This window comes from Mauremys reevesii, linkage group 5, assembly GCF_016161935.1.
Source record: "Mauremys reevesii isolate NIE-2019 linkage group 5, ASM1616193v1, whole genome shotgun sequence".
Lineage (NCBI taxonomy): Eukaryota > Metazoa > Chordata > Testudines > Geoemydidae > Mauremys > Mauremys reevesii.
In genome coordinates this window covers 121,280,020-121,301,087 of record NC_052627.1, presented here as the reverse complement: position 1 = coordinate 121,301,087, position 21,068 = coordinate 121,280,020, and the positions used below count along the sequence as shown (strand labels likewise).

General features: G+C 42.1%; 1 protein-coding gene across 6 annotated transcripts in view; it reads left to right on the top strand.

The window, feature by feature from the left end:
* The first annotated feature begins 2,316 nt into the window (after positions 1-2,316).
* The window catches only part of FGFR3 (fibroblast growth factor receptor 3), a 73,346-nt gene continuing 54,594 nt past the window's right edge, over positions 2,317-21,068 (top strand). For all 6 annotated transcript variants that reach the window (XM_039540140.1, XM_039540141.1, XM_039540138.1 and 3 more), the window contains exons 1-2: positions 2,317-2,446; positions 3,561-3,818. In XM_039540140.1, coding sequence (XP_039396074.1) covers positions 3,638-3,818 — 181 coding nt within the window. In that variant the 5' untranslated portion in view covers positions 2,317-2,446; positions 3,561-3,637. The remainder of the gene's footprint in view (positions 2,447-3,560; positions 3,819-21,068) is intronic.

Genomic DNA, 21,068 nt, shown 5'->3' with positions numbered 1-21,068 from the left:
CTTGCTTTATTGGATCCCCCAAGAGCTTTCTCAGCTGATGTGGATAATATCGTCATCTCCCTAGCTCAGGGATTTACTATGTCAAGAGGATTAAGACAAAACTATGACTTATTCCCAGCACGAAACAATTTGAATCACCTCTTAGCTATAATTGATGCATGACAGTGAGTCAATTGTGGTATATCTGTAGGTATATTACAGCGCCTGAGATGATTATGGTATATATGGTAAGATTTTAAACCAATTTTAATCTCTCACACATGGTGAAGAGAGTGGTCTGCTGAGGAGCCTGGCTTCATTCTGGGGGAGCTGATTATGCTCTGAAGAATCTGACTTTATTTTAGGAGACGGTGGAGTACCTGAAAATATGGTTTTCTGGAGGCTGCGCTTCTGATGCTACAATGCTCAGAAGTAACCTAGCAAAATGCTTGTCTCTTTTTGTTCACCTCCTATTAAAAAGTTAATAATAATAATAATTAATAAATCAGTGTAGCTCAGGGGTTCTCAAACTGGGGGTCGGGACCCCTCAGGGGGTCACGAGGTTATTACATGGGGATCAAGAGCTGTCAGCCCCTACCCTAGACCCCACTTTGCATCCAGCATTTATAATGGTGTTAAATATATTTAAAAGTGTTTTTTAATTTATAAGGGGGGGGTCACACTCAGAGGCTTGCTATGTGAAAGAGGTCACCAATACAAAAGTTTGAGAATCACTGGTGTAGCTGATGCCCACTCACAGTTTAGGAAGTTATGAGACACATGATATGATCTACAAATATTTCTGTAGTGAAGATAACATGAAAAAAAAAGTGTGGGATAAAATAATAGACTGTCCCTGTTAAATAATAATAATTAAGCATAAATAATGAAAAATAGCACTTATGTAGCCTTTACTGTCTGAAAGCACCATATAAATACTAAATAATGAACTCTCATAACACCTTTTGTGTGCATAGTGAGACTATAACAGCTTTTGAAAGGACGTTTTCTGTCATTTTATAAATATATATAACTAATGAGACAACAGAAGGAATCACTCGGACCCAAATATTTCTCTTCCCCTTCCCAACCTTCCTCCACCCCACTCAGCAGAAGATGACCTCAAAGGCCTTTTCGAGCTTGGATTCCTATAACTCCATGAAGCCATATGATGTAGGCAAATAGCAAGAATAACAGGAATCAGCAAGGAGAAAGTGCCTCTAGTCCAGTGGTTCTCAACCAGGGGTACGTGTACCCCAGGGGTGTGCAGAGGTCTTCCAGGGGATACATCAACTCATCTAGATATTTGTCTCGTTTAACAACATGCTACATAAAAAGCACTAGCGGAGTCAGTGCAAACTAAAATTTCATACAAACAATGACTAGTTTATACTGCTCTATATACTATACTCTAAATTGTAATTACAATATATTCCAATTGATTTATAATTAAATGGTAAAAATGAGAAAGTAAGCAATTTTTCAGTAATAGTGTGCGGTGACACTTTTGTATTGTTATGTCTGATTTTGTAAGCACATAGTATTTAAGTGAGGTGTAACTTGGGGTTACAAAAGACCAATCAGACCCCTGAAAGGGATACAGTAGTTGGGAAAGGGTGAGAGCCACAGCTCTAGTGCATCACCCCTGGCAGTGCAGGATGGTTCCCTGTAGCATATTGTGCAGGGCCATGTCCATTCCAGTTTCAGGGGTTCCCAGAGATGTGGCACTCTGCTGTCACTGAGAAGAAATTTAACCTAGCTCTCTGCTCCATGTTTCCACTCCAACTCGTCCAGGGGCATTGGGATCTGGGTTCTGGTCCAGCACATGCTCCAGGACTGGAATTGGGGTCCAGACGCAAACTGGGGCAGAGGGGGAATCTGGAGTCAGAGTCTTGCCCAGTGCTTAATTTATGCCAGGGCTGATCCCCGGCACCTCTGGGCCTGGCAGGTCGTAGCCCCTGGCATCTGTGGGCCTGGCAGTTCAGAGCCCCAGCACCTCTGGGTTTGCAGCCTCAATTATGAATGAAGAAAGTTGCTTGCTCCCCAGCACCCCTTGCATTACAACTCAAGCCCTGGGCTTGCCTCGAACCCCCCCCCGTCAGGCCGCGGCCCCACGTGCCCGGCCCGGCCGGCCGCACGGAGCCAGGCAGCGCGCCGGAGGAGCAGGGCCGGGCCGCAGGCTCGGGGCCGCCGGGCGGGCGCGGAGGGGAGGAGCCGCCCCCTTCCCGGGGTTCGGGGCGTGGGGAGGAGCCGCCCCACCCCCGGCGGCCTGGAGCCAGGCGGGCGGAGGCGGGGTTAGCGCGGCGGCGGCGGCGGCTCCTCTGCGAGCGGCCGGGCGGCCGGCTCAGAAGCGCTGGGGCTGCGGGAGGGAAGAGGCGGCAGCGGCGGCGGCTCCTCGCGCGGGTCCCTCCATGAGCAGGCGGTGCCGAGGCAGGGAGCGCCGGGGGCTGCCGCGGGACTCGGGCAGGTAGGTGACCCGCGAGCAGCCGGGCTCGGGCTGCAGCGAGAGCGCGGGGCACCGTCCCTGCCCGCTGGCGAGGGCAGCCGCAGCCCGGCGCCCTGGGGCGCTGCGTCGGGGGGCAGCTCCGCTCCCTCGGGGGCTCCCGTGGCCGGCTCGTTCTCCCTTTGGGGGCCTGCATTGCAGCCGGCAGGGGGGTGCTGGCAGGGACCCCTCCAGCCCCTTGCACTAGTTAGCAAAGGGGCTGCAGCCCATCAGCCCGGGGATCCCCTGGTGAAAAGCCCGGGGCTGCTTTGCAGAGATCGAGCCAGCGCATCGCTGCGCCTGGCAGGGGTTGCTCGGTTCTTGCCTTTGACTTGCGGGGTTGTTTTTCAAAGGGAATGAAAAAAAGTTTCCCAGGGACCTGCGAGCTCGCAGCGCCTCTCTGTCTCCTCGCCGCTCCTGGTTGTGCTTGTTCTGCGGCGAGAGATGCACTCCGAGCCAGCTGCTTACAATGTAGCCTCTCCAGAGACCGTCCGGAACGGGAGGGAAGCGGGATGGGGATGGAGGTTTCATTTGCACATTTAAAAAACAAGGCAGAGCGCAGCTTGATTGGGTTATATTTACCCTTTTTTTAATTGGGCTTCAAACATGGAAAGCTGGTAAACAGGGAAAGTCAACAGATTGCAACTTTTGTGCATTGGAAAAAAAAGTAGAGAAGCAGATTGTTTCCTTTAAAAGAAAAGGACAGATTGCAGCGTTGGTACACATAGAAAAGTCTAATGTAGTTTTTACACACCCCTAAAAAGCAAATGAGCTGGTGTTTTTAAGTGGATTGCATCTTGGGTACACAACGCAGATGAACGGTGGTGTTGTTTTTTTCAATATGTTGCTCCTTTAGTACATGGTAAAGCAGATAAGTGAAGTAGCTTTTATGTGGATTGCAAACTCTTGTACTGTACACCGAAAAGCTGTTAATCGGGTGGTATTTTTAATAACAGTTCTGCAGCTTCTGCGCTTAAAACAAGAAGCAGCTGCAGATAGCAACTCTTCCACATGGAAGAGAAATTCTGTTGCTTTAATTCTGCGGTGCTGCTCCGTGATACTCACAGGTCTGCGCGCGTGTCTTTCACTCTTGTGGCAGAGCATTGGTTGTGGTGGAGCAGCAGTGATCCCCATCGCAGCCGGGACCCCGGGGAAGGGACAGCATGCGGCCGGAGGATGTCTGAGGCTGGCTGGAGCAGTTTTCATACTACTCTGCTTTCTCCGAGCGTTGCCAGAGGAATGATTGCTGCGTGGGGTGCCTTCTTTTGCTTTTACCTGGTGGTGACTGTCAGCAGCCTCCCAGAAGCCAGGCTGCCCATCTCGGACCTAGAAGACAGGATCACTCGAAAACCAGCAGGTAAGGGCAGCCGTATAGGATGCTGGGTGCTGTGAATATTGGTACGGTTGGGTTTGCTCTTGCAGTCTTCCAGGGAGGGGGAATGGGGACAAATCTCCAAAGAATCCTTGTTCCTTTGCCAGCTTACTCCACCAGCAGTCATGAGAAATGCACAAGACTGATGTGTCTGACGCACCTTCCACCTCCTTGTGTGATTGCAATCCTGGTGTTCTCCCAGGCAAACTAAATGTAAATGTTAAAGCAGCAGGAGGAACTGTCCTGTTGAGTGCTTCTGAGCTGCACAGCTTTGCAGGTGCATTGTTTTGGCAACACGGTTCTAAAGTGTAGCCCCAGAATTAAGAACGGTTGTTGGTGTTTTGTTTTTCTGGCCACATTCATCTGCATGGGCACACCAACTGAGAACTGGTGTTTTTACTATATTAATTGATATCCTGAGGCTCTTCAAGAGGTAAAAATTAAGATACACCAACAACTGCAGTAAGTGCCACCCAGACCAGGCAACCCCCTGTCTTAAGTGGTGATTTTAATTATTCACAGGGTTTCCAGTAACACTGAATTTGACTTTCAGTTGACAGCCAGTTTTTTGGGTAGCTGCTAAAGTGCATTGTGACAAAGGTGGGCCATAGATAAAGTGAATATATGCCCATCCTCAGTAGAGTGATGGAGGGTTAGACTGTGTAATTAATTATAATCTTTATTTATAAAGATCCATGTACATTAAAATTCTGGTTAGTAAGAAATATAAGCACCCTTTAAACGTACATAGAATGACTATCATGTTTTAAATATTAGAGTCCAAGGTCAGGATTTAAACTTCAGTTACAAATACTGTACAAATCCACTCTTCAAACATGCCCTTGTGAGCTATTCATCTTGTGAAATGTGTCCCATGCACTTTGTAGTGTTTGCTTTGTAGTCGGATTTTTGCTTACAAAGACTAGTAGAATAGTGAGCAAAAATAGTTATTAAAAGTGATCTCGTTTACTGAGCAGGTTTGTTTCGCTTGCTAGCTGGAGTCAGGACATGTACTGCTGTTACAGATTTGGTTCATGTCAAAATTACTAATCAGAGCTTAGAAAAGCAAAGCTACTAACTTACATGGACACCATACCTCTCATTCTGTATTAATTTAAAATCTCTCTCTATATTTGTGTGTGTGTGTGTGTGAGAGAGTACACTTTGCAGGGATAAAGCCAGAGTCGTCATAGTTCTTTTTTTTTTTTTTATTTAAGTCATGAAATAATGTGTGCTGAATTGTGAACATATTGAGAGGGAGAAAGAAAATGTTTATGGGAATCCAGTAACTCTCCTCCTCAAGTGAAACATTAATGTAATCAGTGAGCAAAGTTAACATACAGGACAAAAGCTGTTTTAAAAATATACGGAATGTTTAAAATTGGTGTCGCTCTGATATGCCTCAGCTGCTACCTGAGTCTGTTTATTTTTCAAAGGCCTTTAATGGAAGGTAGTCTCTCTCGCTCTCTTTTTTGAAAGTTCCATGCAGCAAACAGAAAGTTTCCATTGTTCAGGAAAGGGTTTGAAGCATGTTGGCCAAAAAAAGTGACAGGGGAATAAATGTGCTTCGTGGAGGCTGGGAGGTGAGGGGCTTTACTTCCATACCCCTTTTGGTTAAAGCTATAAATCACACTGGGGGTTGGTTTTGTTTTCAAGAAAGTACTAATAAAACACCAGATTCTTAGTGTAACTCATTTGGCTCATTTTTCACAGCCAAAATAATTGATTTATGGGGCAACATCTCAGCTACTTTGTCAAAGCAGCTGAATATGGTGTTTGAGAGGAAACAAGAGCAGCCTGTGCTAGTGAGCTTATCAGGAGTTCACTGAATTTAGTAGTCCAGCTTTTTTCAGGTTTCAGTCTTTTTATTTTATTTTATTTTTTGGCCCGTTAGCGCCAAATTCTGTTCTCAGTAACACCAGGGTAAGTCTGGAGTGCCCCCACTGCCTCCATTGGAGTATGTCTGGATTTATACCAATCAACTGAGATCACAATTTGGAGCCCATAGCACAGTTTTACAACGGTAATGTTATTCTGTTCTTTAAAGCGCCCAGTCTTGCACTTCAAGTTAATAGGATGGCATTTGAAATACAGCAAATGATGCACAATCAGTGTCTTCCGGCGTGTTGCTAGAATGTAAGTGGTTAAAGAAAAAGATCCTAAGCTGATGTGTCTAAGAGCTAAGTTACACTGTGGAATTTCCAAAGTTGTTGGTGGAAATTCTACGTACAAGTTTATTTTTTACCATAGTAGCTTTTCAAAGTAATGACACACTTCTGATCCTGCTGAAATCAATGCCAAAATACCTATAGATGGTGCCGGATTAGGCCCCAGCTGAGTGCTTCTAATGTAGAGCGTATTTTAAAATATTTCTCTGTTGGTTTCAGTTGTTGAAAATAGGGGTGTTTTTGACATACATCATGTTGATGTACAAAATGTAACTGCAACAGAACTGATTTTGGGGGAAACAGGTACATGTGCAAAAGCCATTAAAATGAGACAAGTATCAGAGGGGTAGCCGTGTTAGTCTGGATCTGTAAAAGCGGCAAAGGGTTCTGTGGCACCTTATAGACTAACAGACGTATTGGAGCATGAGCTTTCGTGGGTGAATACCCACTTCGTTGGATGCATGTAAAATGAGGCAGAATTTTCTGACAGTTCTGAAATATGGAGTAAGAATTTTTGGTTGGCTTGTAATGATGTTTAATTGGCTGGTCACTCAAGGGTAAGGAACCTATTTTGAATGTACAGGGCACCCTTATTTTGGAAAAAGGATTCTGCGAAAGAAACTGTATAAAGAATATAAACAGTTGGAGCCAAGTAAAAACACATTTTACTTTTCAATCTTTAAATTGAATGACAAAAAGCAAATTCTTTCTCCTAGTCAAATGGGTCATGGGTATTGGCTCATTACTGAAGGTTGTTGTTCACTAGCTTTTGCATTTACAGTCTAAAGCCTTATTTTCCATAAAGGGGCTTGGAAGGATTTTTCCCTAGTGATCTAATTCTCCACACGGGGCTGTGAAGGCTATAACAGCTACTGCTTTGTGCCTATGCTCAGCTACATAAAACACACATTGAAGGGAGGCATTCTGGAGGTATGTGTATGTTTGCTAATATGAATACTAGCTATTAGTGGAGGTGGAGGGGGTGCAAGTTTTAACATCTCCACGGGGAGGTGTTCTGCTGTTGGCAGGAAGGAGGCAGATGGCGGGGTTGTTGCTGAATAGAATCCAAACTGAAAACACTAGGGGCCTCATCTAGACTGAATTTCTCTTCTCTCCCTTTCTCGGGCTGCTGCAGGAAGAACAATGTCAATTTTTTTTTTTATGAATGAAAGTAGAGAGGCAAGGCAGAATTGAATGTGTGTGTCATTCACTGGCTATGACAGAGATGATTAGGGAGGTCAGTGAACTCCTTTGCTGCCTTGAGCATGCGGTCACTCTATTCAGCAGCCACAGAATAGACATCAATATAAAAAAAAGCCCTTCCAATTTGCATTAGTATTCGGATAAAGATATTACTCCGTACGATTTGTGAATGTCAAGTAATGCTAGCTGCGTTGTTAGGGAGCGGATTGATAGAAATAGCAACGTTTCACTTTAAATACTTCTGCTGGCTGTCCTGCCTCAGTTGTGCCTAAGATATAAATGACACACACACACATCATATTAGAAAGGGAAATGTCTCTACATATTAGATCTCTATTCATCTGAATAGCACTTTGAGCTAGAAAAAGTTTGCATGTGTGCGAGAGATTATTGCATAAAAAATAGAGAAAGGAAAAAAGCCGTTGAGTCTGTCAGTGGAGCTGAAGTTTTTAGTGTAGTAGAATTGTTGCATTTGATCAAGTCCTTGCCAACAGTTAGTGAAAGTTACTGTACTGCTCCAAGTAGTCACTTTTCCAAGCCAGAAAAAAAAGTGCCATTTTCGTTTGAACTTACCATTGATATTTGAATATTAATAGTCCCCTGCAACTTCTCCAATTTGAAATACTGATGGCATACTTGTTTTGTTATTGTCTTCAAACAGCTAATACGAAGTTTGTTTTCCTGTATCCTTCCCAGCCTCAGACTAGCTGAGGATACATGGTCTAGGATATAATTATCTAGGTTGATGGTCATTTTGTTTTATTGTGACTGTGTTCCAAAGTCCACTATGAAATTTAACTGCATTAGTGTGAGTTTTAATGGACATGCATAATTCCTATAGTGATGGTCAGTTTTTGCACATTCTCTTAAAGTTATTTTTAAAGGAACTATAAAACCGTGTCACACACAAATTAGTGTTGTTGTCTACTTTGTAATCCAGGCCTAAAATTCTTTATAATGTGCTGTTTTGAAGAATATATTTAATCATGCTTCTTCAGCTAAATAGATTCATTTACTCCTTTTGCAGTAGTAACAATTAAAAAAACTTAAATGTATATGTTAAGACTAGCATATTTCACTGAATCATAAATTAACAGGACATTTAGTAACAGAGGGTGAGAGTTACTGCTGTTTTGCACCATATCCTTTAAAAAGCAAAGAGTGAGTTGGCAAATCTATTGAGTGCAGAGTGTTAACAGACTTGACACGGGACATGTACACGTCAGTGTTTCTGTGTCTGTCCAGATTTAGCAGGAGCCTGGATTAAGCCTGTTGTTTTTTTGGTTTGAGTTGTTTTTTGTTTAAGCCTTCATTAACAAATAGTAAATGAGGATGCTAACAACCTGGGAAATCTAAAATTTGTAAAGAGAAGTCTCAATCTGCATATTAGCTAATACAATTAAAATGAGCCTGCTTGACCATTATGATAACTTCCATGGGTCCATCTCTCAGGAAAATATCCCTATTCAGGAAGGGTGCCTTAAGCATGTGCTTAACTTTAAGTTCATGCTTAAGTACCGTTGAAGTCAGTGGCACTTAAACATGTGTTTAAGTAATTTTCTGAACAGGAAATTTCCAAATCTGTGCTCTTTCTCTTTGGGGTCCTGTCCTGCAGTCCATTCTAGGATGAAACTTCCATTCAAATTAATGGGAACTTAGTCTCAGTACATACTGTACTTTCTGTCTCTATCCAATGAATGAGTAGAATTTGGGCGTAAAATGTGATATTAGAAAACACTACATTATTTCTCCCCTTCACAGAACTTTAATCTGCTACTTCAGATACAGAACCTAAAAATAAATGAAAGTGCCCCAGTTCTCTCTAACAGTTATGAAGATTTCACTATTATTAACTCCTTTAAAAATGTACTGAACCTCTCATATGTCTAAAGGTACATACGGCTAACTAGGAAACAGTTTAGAATTGGAGACATTAACTGAACAATATTTTGGCATAAGGTAAAGGCAAGACCCACTAAAATACATTTCTGTGACAATCATTTTAATCTACAGTATTGAATGTTGTATAGATCTTATCAAACCCCCAGAGAGTCTTAAAATGGGGAGCAAAGCTATCTATCCTTGATGTTGTAGCTTAGCTGTTGACACCTTTAATATACATGGTGAGAGTGCCCTAGGGATACAAACGTGTTTCTGCTCTGAGGCGTAACTGGCATAAGCCGGGTTAGAGCTGGCAATCATGTACCAAATTCAGAATTTTTGACAAATTTAGTTGGAATTTCAAATCCAGGATAGATTTTTCCCAAAAATTTTTGACCAGGTAGAGTTAAGTGTGGTTCTGCTGAGTTTACTGGAATTATACCAAAGTGAAAACAGTTTGAGATGGGAACCGGACTCTGGATATCTTGAGGAGGCAGGTATCCAGGCAAAGCAATCTGATTATGGCTATAAATCTTTCAAAGATTTATGCGGATGTTTTAATTTTTGCATGTGACTAGTGCCCACTGCAATCAAGTTTTTGTAGGATCAGGGCCCAGCCTGCTTATTGTTTTACACAGTATAATTACATTGACCCTCTGCTGATTGGGTAACCAGTACTATAAAATGTAGAATATTCTAATCCTGGAAAAAGTTACTACCATAAAATGGGATAAAAATGACAGATGTCTGGCAGCATGACTACTTTCTCTCAGCTAGGCTGAATCCGATAGCCAAGCAGCTTATTGATCTGTAGTATTCCTTGTTTCTTGACTCCATGAAGTACCCGTAACAAGCATTTGCCAATGGAAAAGCTGTAACTGATCCTTTGTCAGTGTTCTGTGAATGTGTTTGTATAGCTTTCCACACTGTTCTGTTTCCTTTTTCTATGATTCTCTCTTTCAAAAAAAAAAAACCCACCCACAAATAAATCTATACCCTAAAGCTGTTCAGTAGCTGTGTCAGATGGAACTTTTTCAGCTTCCTCTTTTTCATTTCTTTTTAATACTGTTTAGTTTATAAACCTTAGTCTCCTCCTTGCACCAGGCTGAATGCCAAAGAGGAAGGCAACTTCATAAAAATTCGACATACTCCCTTTCTGCAGCTTATTGGACTGCAATTCAGCAAATCCATTCACAGTGTGTGTGTAAATGGACGCTCCAGCCTGAGCCCAAGTGAAAACTCTTAAGATAGAATCATTATACAGGCGATATCTATGCTGCAGACATGTAAAGTATCCTAGAGACTGCAAGCCTCTACATTGCAAAAAGAGCCTTAGATAATCTTTTGCACGTTGAATGTGCACTTTTCTTCATGCATATCTGAGCTCTGTTCCTTGTGCAAGCTGTACCGTGAGTGTGTGTATGCTTATCACTTTAATTTTCACTCCTGTCTGTTGGTTGTATATCTAGGGCCCTTAGAAAAACCCTGGTGTATAATTTTGTCTGAGTTATAACTGTCTTCACTGCTCCCCTCTTTCTGATGCACTTTCAGCTTATAGTTAGCAAATGATGTGGACATTGAAGCTACTGTGCAGTGTGTTTGTGAAGAAGGGGCTTCATTGTTGCTGAGAATGTGATATTCATTATGTGCTGCCCTCTAAAGAACACAAACTCTTTGGCTTGAATAACCAGGAAGTTTCTGTAATATCAAAAACAAACAAGAATTCTGAGATAAGACCTGAGTAAAACCTTGGGTAAACTTGGTAGTTAAAATGTGAAAGGTAATCAGTTGTAAACCTGCCCTGTCCTTCTGATAGACTATCTAAAGGAGTATTATAATACTGAGGAGTACTGAGACTAGCCAGGCGTTGTATTTGCTGTGAGACTCAAGTTGCATAATATAGCAAAACCCCAACTTCAAGGATCAAAACATTTTAAAATAGAAAACACTTCTCCACTGGAAACATTGGTTTAGTTTCAGAAGAACTGGATTAGTATGAAAGTTAGGGTACTATATTTGCTACAGTGCAGCAGCTATAATGAAATTCAAATTATTATTTTTTTTTGCTTTGGTTTGGTTTCAAAAAAGAAAAACCGAGGGAATGCTATAGAATTTGTTAAAGACAGTATAATTATTTAGATGTTGCATTAAAGCTTGGACCTGCATTGTAGAAGGTTTTTTCAAGTATTAGGGTAAAGAAGGGTCTCAGTCCTGGTTCACCAAGGGAATGGGAGTTTTCCAATTGATTCCATTTTGAGCAGATCTGTGACCCAGGATCTATTCCTTTAACTCAATGTAAAGTTTCACAAATTTTAGTTCATATGGGTGTTGCTCGCTAAAAGACACCAGGAAATATAACACAGTGTAGTTTGCACCGGTGAACACTTTACTGATCTTAAAACCTCAGGTTGACATTTTGCAGCTTGTCTTTATTTTCTCTTTCTTTCACCAAAGGAAGCCAGGTGTGACAGCAATTTCAGCCACTCAAATATGAGACTCTTAGGAGGAGAAGCAAATTTTGGCCTCTCATGACCTATTGTGCAGTGATAAATGGGAATTTGGGGCCAGAAGAATAGATTTCGGACTCCTGTTGCTTGATAATCAGTTTCAACACATTTTATGCTTCTGGGCAAAAGCTGACTGCTTAGTAATGTGCATTTGTGATCTAACACTAGGGACCAGTCTACACAGTTCCTGAGCACAATGATTTACTGACATCAGTACAACTTTTATGTGTGTACCCCAGCCGTTAAGCCAGGGAGTTTGGTCCAGTATCCTGTGGTAATAGAGAAAATGATGATTAAAGTCAGAGTTTCAGGCTTGTCTACACTTAAAACACTACAGCTGCAGTGCTGCAGTTGTGCCGCCGAAGCACTTCAGTGTAGACACTCACTACCGTGACGCAAGGGTTGACTAGGTGGAACAGAAGAATTCTTCCATCGACCTAGCACTGTCTACACCAGGGATTAGGTCCGTGGATTTTTCACACCCCTAGCCAGGAACTCTTCAGTGTAGACCAGCCCTAAGAGTTTTGAGTTGAGCCAACAGGCAGTCAGGGAGCTGTTAAAATGCTAGGTGGTGTTATTGGGCCAAGACCTGAGGGCCTTACTCAGTTTATTCGATTCCCTGTTCAAGTAAGTCATTGAGGTCACTGGGGAATTTCCTGAGCAGGAACCAAATTTGAACTGAGGACCTGAAAACCCACAGGTGTGACCTGAGGAGGAGAAAACCTCCCCTCACACAGCCCCACCTGAGTTCTGTTAAGGAACAGGGTTTCCATTCCCCCTCTGCCCTTCCAGGCTTCCTCAGCCAGCAGCTGCTCCTGAGACTGCTTTTAAAGGGGAGATTCTAACTGGGGGAGGATGGACCAGAGCACAGCAGAGTAATTCAGCCTAAGGATATGCTACATTTCTGCTCTGAGGCCCACGGGTGCTGGAGGGATAATGTACATCCCTTCTGGACCACTCACTTCTTCGTGTGTTCGGACCTGCACACGCAACCAGCTGGGGGAAAGAGGAAATGCTGCTGTGGAGGTTGCCAACAGCCCCCCCCCCACACACACACACCCTTTTTCATGCAGAAAGGGGATTCCAGCATGTAGATCTCCCTGTGCAGATCTATGGGACAAGACTGGTCCCAAAGTCAGGGCCTCAGGATTTGGCTGACCATGAACAGAGAAACTCTACAGTGTTTTTTACAAGGCTCTGGACATTTGGTTGTGGAGTCTCTACAGCTCTGTCAGAGGCAAGTTTTGTTAGCTTGTTCCATGGGTTTTTTTGAAGCTTTCTGTATTACCAGCTTGTAGTCCTGCTTGGTAAAACACAAATGAGGGCCTGATTCTGTGCCTATTGAATTCTGCATCAGAAAACAGCCATTAACTTTCAAAGAGTACAGGCTCAAGCTTTTAACAAATTACAGTATGAGCAGCTATTTAACATAAGCAGGGATCGTTTGGAAAGGATTTTAATGATCCAAACATTGTACCAAGCACAAAAAAATTAGTTTATAATACTAGTCAGCTGTATGTTGTGCATGGGTTTGTTTGGTTTTTTTTTGGTGCCTTTTTTATACTGCCTGCTTTTAGTGTTTGGTTGATTCTTGAGCCTCCATAAACTCCCATTTCTCCAGAAATGTGCCCTAATATCGGGAAAAAAAATGCTTGTGATTTGCCAGTGGCTGTATTTGTTCTGTGAATCTTGTTTATTTTTATAATTCTTATCTAGATTTGACACAGCTCCCATAACTACTTGCAGTCTGAATCTGCTGAAGCAAAGTGTTCTGACAAAGCAGCAAATATTGTTTTGATCTACAGTAACTCTTGGCTTGAAGTCTGTGAGAGAGCAGATCAGAGGAATGTCAGTCACTGTCATATTAGCAAGATTCTCATGTCAGTGTGTTTCCATCATATCAATGTCGCATGGCATTAGTACCCTCTGCTGTGATTTGAAGTTAGCACAATACAACAGAGAAAGTGTTAATAATCCACCACAGGGGTCTGTAATTGAGGTGGGGCTCAGACTGCTCTCTGGCAGTCCACATACTGGAAGGCAGGAGGCCAGCCCCACCAGAACTTGGAGTGTGAAAAATACTGTAGCAATTTGCATAGGAACAGAAGATCAGTGAATGTGGTGGCACTCTGTGCCTCCTGCTAGAATACACTGTGGTACAATGGAGAAGCCCTGGTACATTGCGTACCCTCTAAGGAGAGTTCCCCAGAGTCTAGCAGACAAACAGGCTGATGGGGTATCAAAGAGAGTTTTCTGAAAAGTGTTGTTTTTGTGGTGTGTGTTAGGTTTTTTTTAGTTTGGAGTATTAGACTCAAGTATTAGAAATCCTCTCCCAGCGTATGTTTTAACCGTATATTTGGAGATTGCAGTAGTTCTGAAGTAGTTGGCAATCTGATTTTTATAAACTTCTGTAAATAGCTGACTATTGCAAATGTATTGTTACTAACCAGTACTTGAATCTGTAAAGAATCAGCACACTGGCTCAGAGCAATTTACCTCCTGAGATTGAGTCGAGAATATGAACGGGAAGGAAAAAGCCCAATAGAAATTGAAAGGCAAGGGGGTTAAAAGAGGGTGCAGAGATAAGACGAATGTGCACCTAAAGACAAATCCTTTATGACCCTGTCTCTAATTAAAATAATAACTGGAATTAGGCACAGCGCTATCCACTTTCTACCTGTGTGATTTGTGTCTGTAAGAATAAAGCTTTTTGTGTGGGGTGGGGTGGGGTTAGAGGAAAAGATTTTAATCTTCCTTTGGTAGCTGGTGTTTCTGCTTTAGAACTGGTAAAAACCATATTTCTCTCTGCCTTGGAATACACATGCTTGTTGACAGTAAACAGCTGTCCTTTAGCACTTCATGAAAGAAGAATAAAGTTTTTAAGAAAAATTCCCCGGTTGATTGAAATAGTAATGTTAATAGACTGAGGCTGGGGATTAATGACTAATCGGGAGGAGTGGATAGCTCAAGGTGCATAAAGTAGCTGATAAAAGCTGTGTTTAAAAAAAAAAAAAAAGAGCTTGCTATTGAGCATGATTACGGCTAGGAGAACACTTACTGTACAAAGTGAATGCAGTATTTTTTGCCAGTTTGTTATGCATGAGCACACAGTTCTTCCTCCTCCCTCTCCCGCTCCCTCCAGACAGCAGCTTTTCATGAAAGGTGTTTTTACTGAAAACTCAGAAAGCCTCTTTCTTGCAAAATGTGGTGGAGATGGTTCCCTGGAGGCCTAGAGAAAATGAGCCGCAGGGATGGAAGCCCAGAACTCCCACTAACAGGCCTAATAGCACTTCACACTATAGATAGCACTTGGGCCTCACACCACTGTCATCAGTCCCCTTTTGCAGAGGTAGAATCCAAAGGCCAGAGAGGGAAAGGAGCAAATTTGCTGCGATTGCAAAAAAAAGTTTTTTGTAAAAATTAGCAAATGTTGTTCACACCCTCCCCCCTTCAAAAAAAAAATTGCTACAAATATATCACTCAGCTTGTCCTGAGAAACTGGTGAGTCATGGCTGATGTGAAGTGGTCATTCCAGCTCAGTGCTAAAACATCAGTATCAGAATTTTCATTAAGTGCCTGACTTTAGGCATTTGAAATCTATAATTAAGCACCAAATCAAGTGGCTGGACATTTTTTTTTCAAAGTTTCTCAGCATCCACAGATCCACTTGGCTTGGAGTTAGAGGCCTGTATTTAATAATAATAATATTTAGGACTTTTCATCAGTAGCTCTCCAGGCACTTTACAAAGGAGGTGTCAGTATCGTTATCACCGTTCTACAGATGGGAAAACCGAGGCACCCGTGGTCACCCAGCAAGCCAGAGCCAGGAGTAGATTCCAGATCTTCTGAGTCTTGGTCACACTGAGACCTCTAGAGTTGAATATCTTGACCATGGTTTACCTTCGCAGGTACTGCATAAAATCCCTTTACAACTTTCTCTTCTTCTAAGTGAATTGGCTAAAGTCTCAGCTGAGCGTGCCCATCTTCAGTCAGTTGTTGCTCAGAGGCAGCTCACTGGGAAGAGAGCAGTTTCAGAATCTAGCAGCTGATGCTCACAGACTCTCTTGGGTGGGGAAGAGCAGAATGACCATACTGAGCAGGTGCCTCAACTGTGCCTCCATTCAGCTCTTTAGCCATTCACTGGCCAAATGCATTTCAGGGAGGGGAGCACTTACAAGGCTGCCTCTTCCTTCCCCCATTGCTGCTGCAATCATTATCAGATGGAAGGGGGGGAGGGCATGTCAAGTGGATGGGGCAGCAGAAGGAGATGGGGACTCCAGAAAGACCAAAGACGGGGGGAAGGATTGTATTTCCGTTTCTTTTGGCTACTGGTTCCATTAAATAACACCATTATTTGGATCCGAAGCCAAAAGAAACCCAGCCATAAAACCTCTGTCCCCAAAAATATTTTGAATTCTTCCCCCTGCTGAACCACATGCACACACAACCCAGACAAAAATGAAAATAAGTCCCTGGATGTGTTTATTGATTTGTACTATGACTTCAACGTGTGTATTATTTAGTAAAGAAATAAATTAGTCGTTGACTCACTTTTATTTATAGTTATGGAGGTAGATGTGGGTCTTAAGAAGGAATTTGAAAGAGAAGTTGTTGGGCTACTTGATCAACTCAGGCTCTTCATGGGTGGGTGGGAAACCACAGAGTAGATAGTTGTCTATGAAGCAGATGGCTTGTTGAGGTTGGCGTCAATGCCTGATTAAAGGGATTGGGGTTGAAATAGTAGTTTGGTGTTCTGGAAAAGGGATATTTAGGTCCAGATCCATAAGGTATTTAGGCTCCAGTTTTCCATTGATTTCAAATACTTTTGTGCATCTGGGCGTTTGTGATTAAGGCCACTGAAGCGGAGCGTAGGAGCCTAGGGTTCTGTTCTCAGCTGTCGGCACAGTTTGCGTGTGTAACCTTAGGCAAGTCATTTGATCTCTCTGCGGCTTGGTTCTCCATCTGTAAAATGGGGATATTGCATCTTTTCAGTTACCTTTTGTTACCTTGTTTGTTTGGACTGAAAGCAGCTGTGGGCAGGGACTGTTTCGTGCTATGCGTTTGTAGAGTGCCTAGCACAATGGGCTCTGATCTGGGTCGAGGTTTCTGGCTGTACCATGATACCAAATAATACACTGAACTATCTATCTGAAATAATACCATGTGATCCAGTACTTCAGTGTGACGGAAACACAAATCCTCCTTACAAGGAGCCATTTAGAATAGTTTAATACAGAAGATGGAATGTGTTTATCCTGGCAAAAATGCCTGAAACATTTTTTTTTTAGTTATTCTCAAAAATGTGTAAATATTTAATTTACTGTTCATTGGAGGAAGGGGGGGAATCCTACTGTAGAATTAAACAAGTCCCAGCACTCTTTACAGGAATTAATTTGCCAACCTACTGCTTGAGTGCAGCTACCTTTGTGGCGAAAAAGCAGCAACTGTTTAACAATGCAGAGTAATACCACACAATAGTTAAGGACAGAAAGTGAAGAAGAATGCTCTATCCATATGGAATTGGAGAAAACGAGGTAGGCAGAATTTCATAAACGGATTAACCAGACTAGAGTTTGGCGACTGAGGCTAACACACAGCTCTGCTAAAGAGCCGTTCCACATGTTCAAGACCACAGGTGGTCAGGACCGTAGTTTTATATCTCATCTGAAAGACGGCATCTCCAGCAGCATAGAAATGCACCATGGGTTCAGAAAGGATTTGTAAGGCCACCTGCTGAACCATTAACGGTATTCCCTGCACTACTGTAGGTTTTCCCAGCCAAGTTCTGAGAAGACTCAACATGTCTCAGCCTGGAGATATGACCAAATCACAACCCAGTATGTTGTTTTAGGCCATTGGAAACCCAGCAGTAATCCTCCATATGATCAGAAACTGCCATTTCAGTGATTCAAGTAGGAAAGCAAATATGAAAAGAATCAATTTCCTTGTCCTGGGCAAAACGTCCATTCTTGCTACTGTTGTGTTGTGTGCAGGTTGGATTCCACCCCACAAGTGATTGCATCTAAGTCCCCATATATGGTACAAATATAATTGTCGGGGAACATGGTGACAACACAGTTGTCCCCCGACCTCGCTATGACACAGTTATAGGTTTTGATCCTGTACTTACTGAGGTCAATGATAACGCTGCAGTTGATTTCAGAAGTGCAGGATCAGGCCCCAGAGTTGTAGCATGGCTAGGACATAACTGTGTCCCGGTAGTTGGGTCAGTCTTTGACCATCTAAAGCTTTAGCTTAGTTAAATCACTTCCACTCTGCACACATTGACTATGCTGAAACTGTGTCCTCGGTTATATTTGTAGCGTGAGTGAGAAATAAGTGGTGGCATATGCGAATCATTGGTGAAAAGCTTTGGAGTCAGTAGTGATATCTAAACACGCAGTATACCAATTCACGAGACAAAGCCTGCTGGGTTTTTTTTGTTTTTGTGTTTTGGGTTTTTTGCTCTGATAAATCCCCTTGAAGTCAGAGAGAGTTTTTCTTCGGTAAGGGCCGTGGGATTTGGTCCAATCAACAAAAGATAGTCATACTCTATATTCAGTTATCAGAGGGCAAGAATGGCCTTTCTGGTTAAAGAACTGCCCTGGGACTCAGGACATCTGGACTGAGTTCCAGCTCTGCCAGACACTGTGTGATGTTGGGCAAATTGCTTAATCTCTCTGTGCCTCAGTGGCCTATCATTAAAAAATGGACAACAATACTTCCTTCTCCCACCCTTTGTCTTGTCTGTAAGATTGTAGGTTTTGAGGGGGCAAGGACTGCCACTTACTGTGTGTCTGTACAATGAGGCTATGGTCTCTTGTTGGGACCGTATTTGTATTAGCGCAGCACATAAAATCTGTCCATTCCTAATTGAATGGGGAGGGGAAAGAGGTTCTCTGAGAGCTCATTCTCAGCTGTCACACAGGAGTGTTTTTTAAAAGTAGCAATTTCAGGGGCGTGGGCAGGGAGGTTTGGTGATGTAGAAAAAGGTTTGAAAAACTTTGGTGTGGGAAGGAACGAGAGAGCTGTCAAAATCAGGAAATCACATAGGGTAAGCAGGTGACTGAAAGTGGCGAGGGACCTTTACCCAAGGAAGTTAGTAAATATATTCAGAAGTTATAAAACAATGTACAAATGTCTGTAGATCACAGAAACAAAACAGACTTCTATTTTACTCCAGGACACAGGAAATGACCGGTCTCGGAAAGTGCTTTCTCCTTAAAGAATTATTAAGGGAGTTTGGAACAGAAGTGTTAAATTGAATCTGGCATTTCTGTAGCCGAATCTGTTCCAGAATTTTGGACTGATTTGTGAAAGAGGATGATTTGGTAATGTTAAAATTTGTTGTTGTTGTTTTTTGAGGGGTGGGAACAGAGACACGCATGACTTCCTTGAACTCTCTCTTAATTTATTACGTGTTGTTAGAAACCCATTGTAATAGATACGGTTACACAAGACCATTAAAAGATCAATTCTGTTGAACTTGATGCCCTGCTGCTGGAAATGATCAAATGTTGCATTTGATTGGATTTGTATGCGTGTATGTTATTTTTAAGCCAATGAGTTCTGATAATTTAGGGTTTGTTTTCCACGTCTGTTTTGTATAACTTCACGGACTTAATAAAAATAAAGAACTGACTGTATTTCCTGCTAAAGAAGTAGAACAGACATTACCATGGCATTTGAATGCAGCAAGGTGAAAACAGAAATTTGTGTAGAAAGAAAAGATCAAACAAGCTGAAAAATCTAGAGGCCAATTTAACAGAATATTTAATTTAGAGCTGTAGTGATTATTTTTTTCTTTTTTTTGAGAGAGAGAGAAATAAGAGACCTTCTGAACACCCACTTTTTATATACAGTGTCAGAAAGCCTCACTTTTTAAAGCTGAGGGGTGAGAGCAAAGTTTTGCAGTAGATGGAATGTTGCAGCCTCTGTGCTATATGTGCTTTTAAAACCCATCTCCATGGTTTCTGGCGTAGGTTAAAATGGATAAAACTCAGTAAAACCCCACAGAAAAGGAAATTGGAGACTACAGACAAGCTTTTCAAACTGGGAAGCCTGGCACCTAAATCCACCCTTTGCACTGAAATAACTGGTGTGGTTTTGAAAGCTGTTGAGCAAACACAGCTTCCATTGAATTTAATGGATTCAGCACCTTTATAAAATCAGGCTACTAATTTTAGATTGGGATTTAGATGCCTGGCCTTGAGAAGTTTGGCCTTCGGTTTTATTAAGTATACAATGAAAATACACCAAATTTATGTATTTTATTTTATTTTTACACTATTAAATATAACTAGTATAGAGGAGTCTAAGCCCTGACGACACTTGCTCTGAGCTCATCCTTAAGAATAAGGAACTATGGCAGGGGCCCATTTTATATCATTACAGGAAGATAATTTTTTAATGAAAGACAGTTTTTTTGTTTGGTTCTGTTTTACTCCCAAAATATGATCCATGGTATTCATAAAAATAAGCGCCAGAAACCTTTACCATCTCCTAATATGTGTTGTGAGAGTTTTTTAAAGTGTATTTTTTAAAATTACTGAACTAAAGGCTATTGATAGTTTCATAATTACAAACACTAAATCCTAATCTCCACGTAGAGGAGTTTCCCTCTTCATATGGAGGAGAAGGTAGAGTGAGGAAACGGCCAGGAGTTTTGAGGTGTAATGCTTATTAAAGTTTTAGTGGGTGGGAAAATTCAATCAATAAATGTTGTTTAATGCACTGAAACTGGTGTTAGCTTTCACTAGCTGCACTGGAGAGTAGTTTTCATTTTGAAACTAGGACACTCGTAGTTGGAATGACAATTAATGCTGAGTGAATATGGTCCCAGTTGGAAGCCCATTTTTGAATAGAATGAAAACTCCCCTCACCCCCAAACATTGGCTCCAGAGCGTAGTAGCTTCCGTTTTTAATTAGCAGGCCAGGCAAAATTTAGCTCATTGTGTCTTTCTCTTCCTTTGGCCCAGTGGATAGCTTGGATTTCTCCATCTTGTTGTCAGGAGGCTGTTCTTTTTATTTTGCTTCGTTTTTGGTGCAGGGGGCTTTCAGGATGCTTAGGATTAAACTCATTGTTCTGGGGTATTTACAGCCAGCTGCCTGCATTAAATGAAGATTAGAGGAGCGCACATTAAAAGTGCAAGGAAACTCAGGAACTGGGATTTGGTATCTGCATAGCTGTGAATTGAAGGGGAAAGGTTGGGGCTTTATGGTAGATTTTTCTGATGCCATGTGATCTCGAAGCAGACTCCATAAAGCATCACTAATAAATGCCCAGGCTGGTCCTGGCTGGGAGTGAAAAAGAAACTGTTGCAGCTCTATGAATCTTTGCTGTTTCAGTAACTGCCTCAGAAGCAAAACTTAAATCTAAACTTCTCCATTCAGACGTGCTGAACTTTGCACTGTTTAAATGTTTGTCTCATGACACATCCAGAGCACTCACATGTAGACATTAACTAATTGTCAAA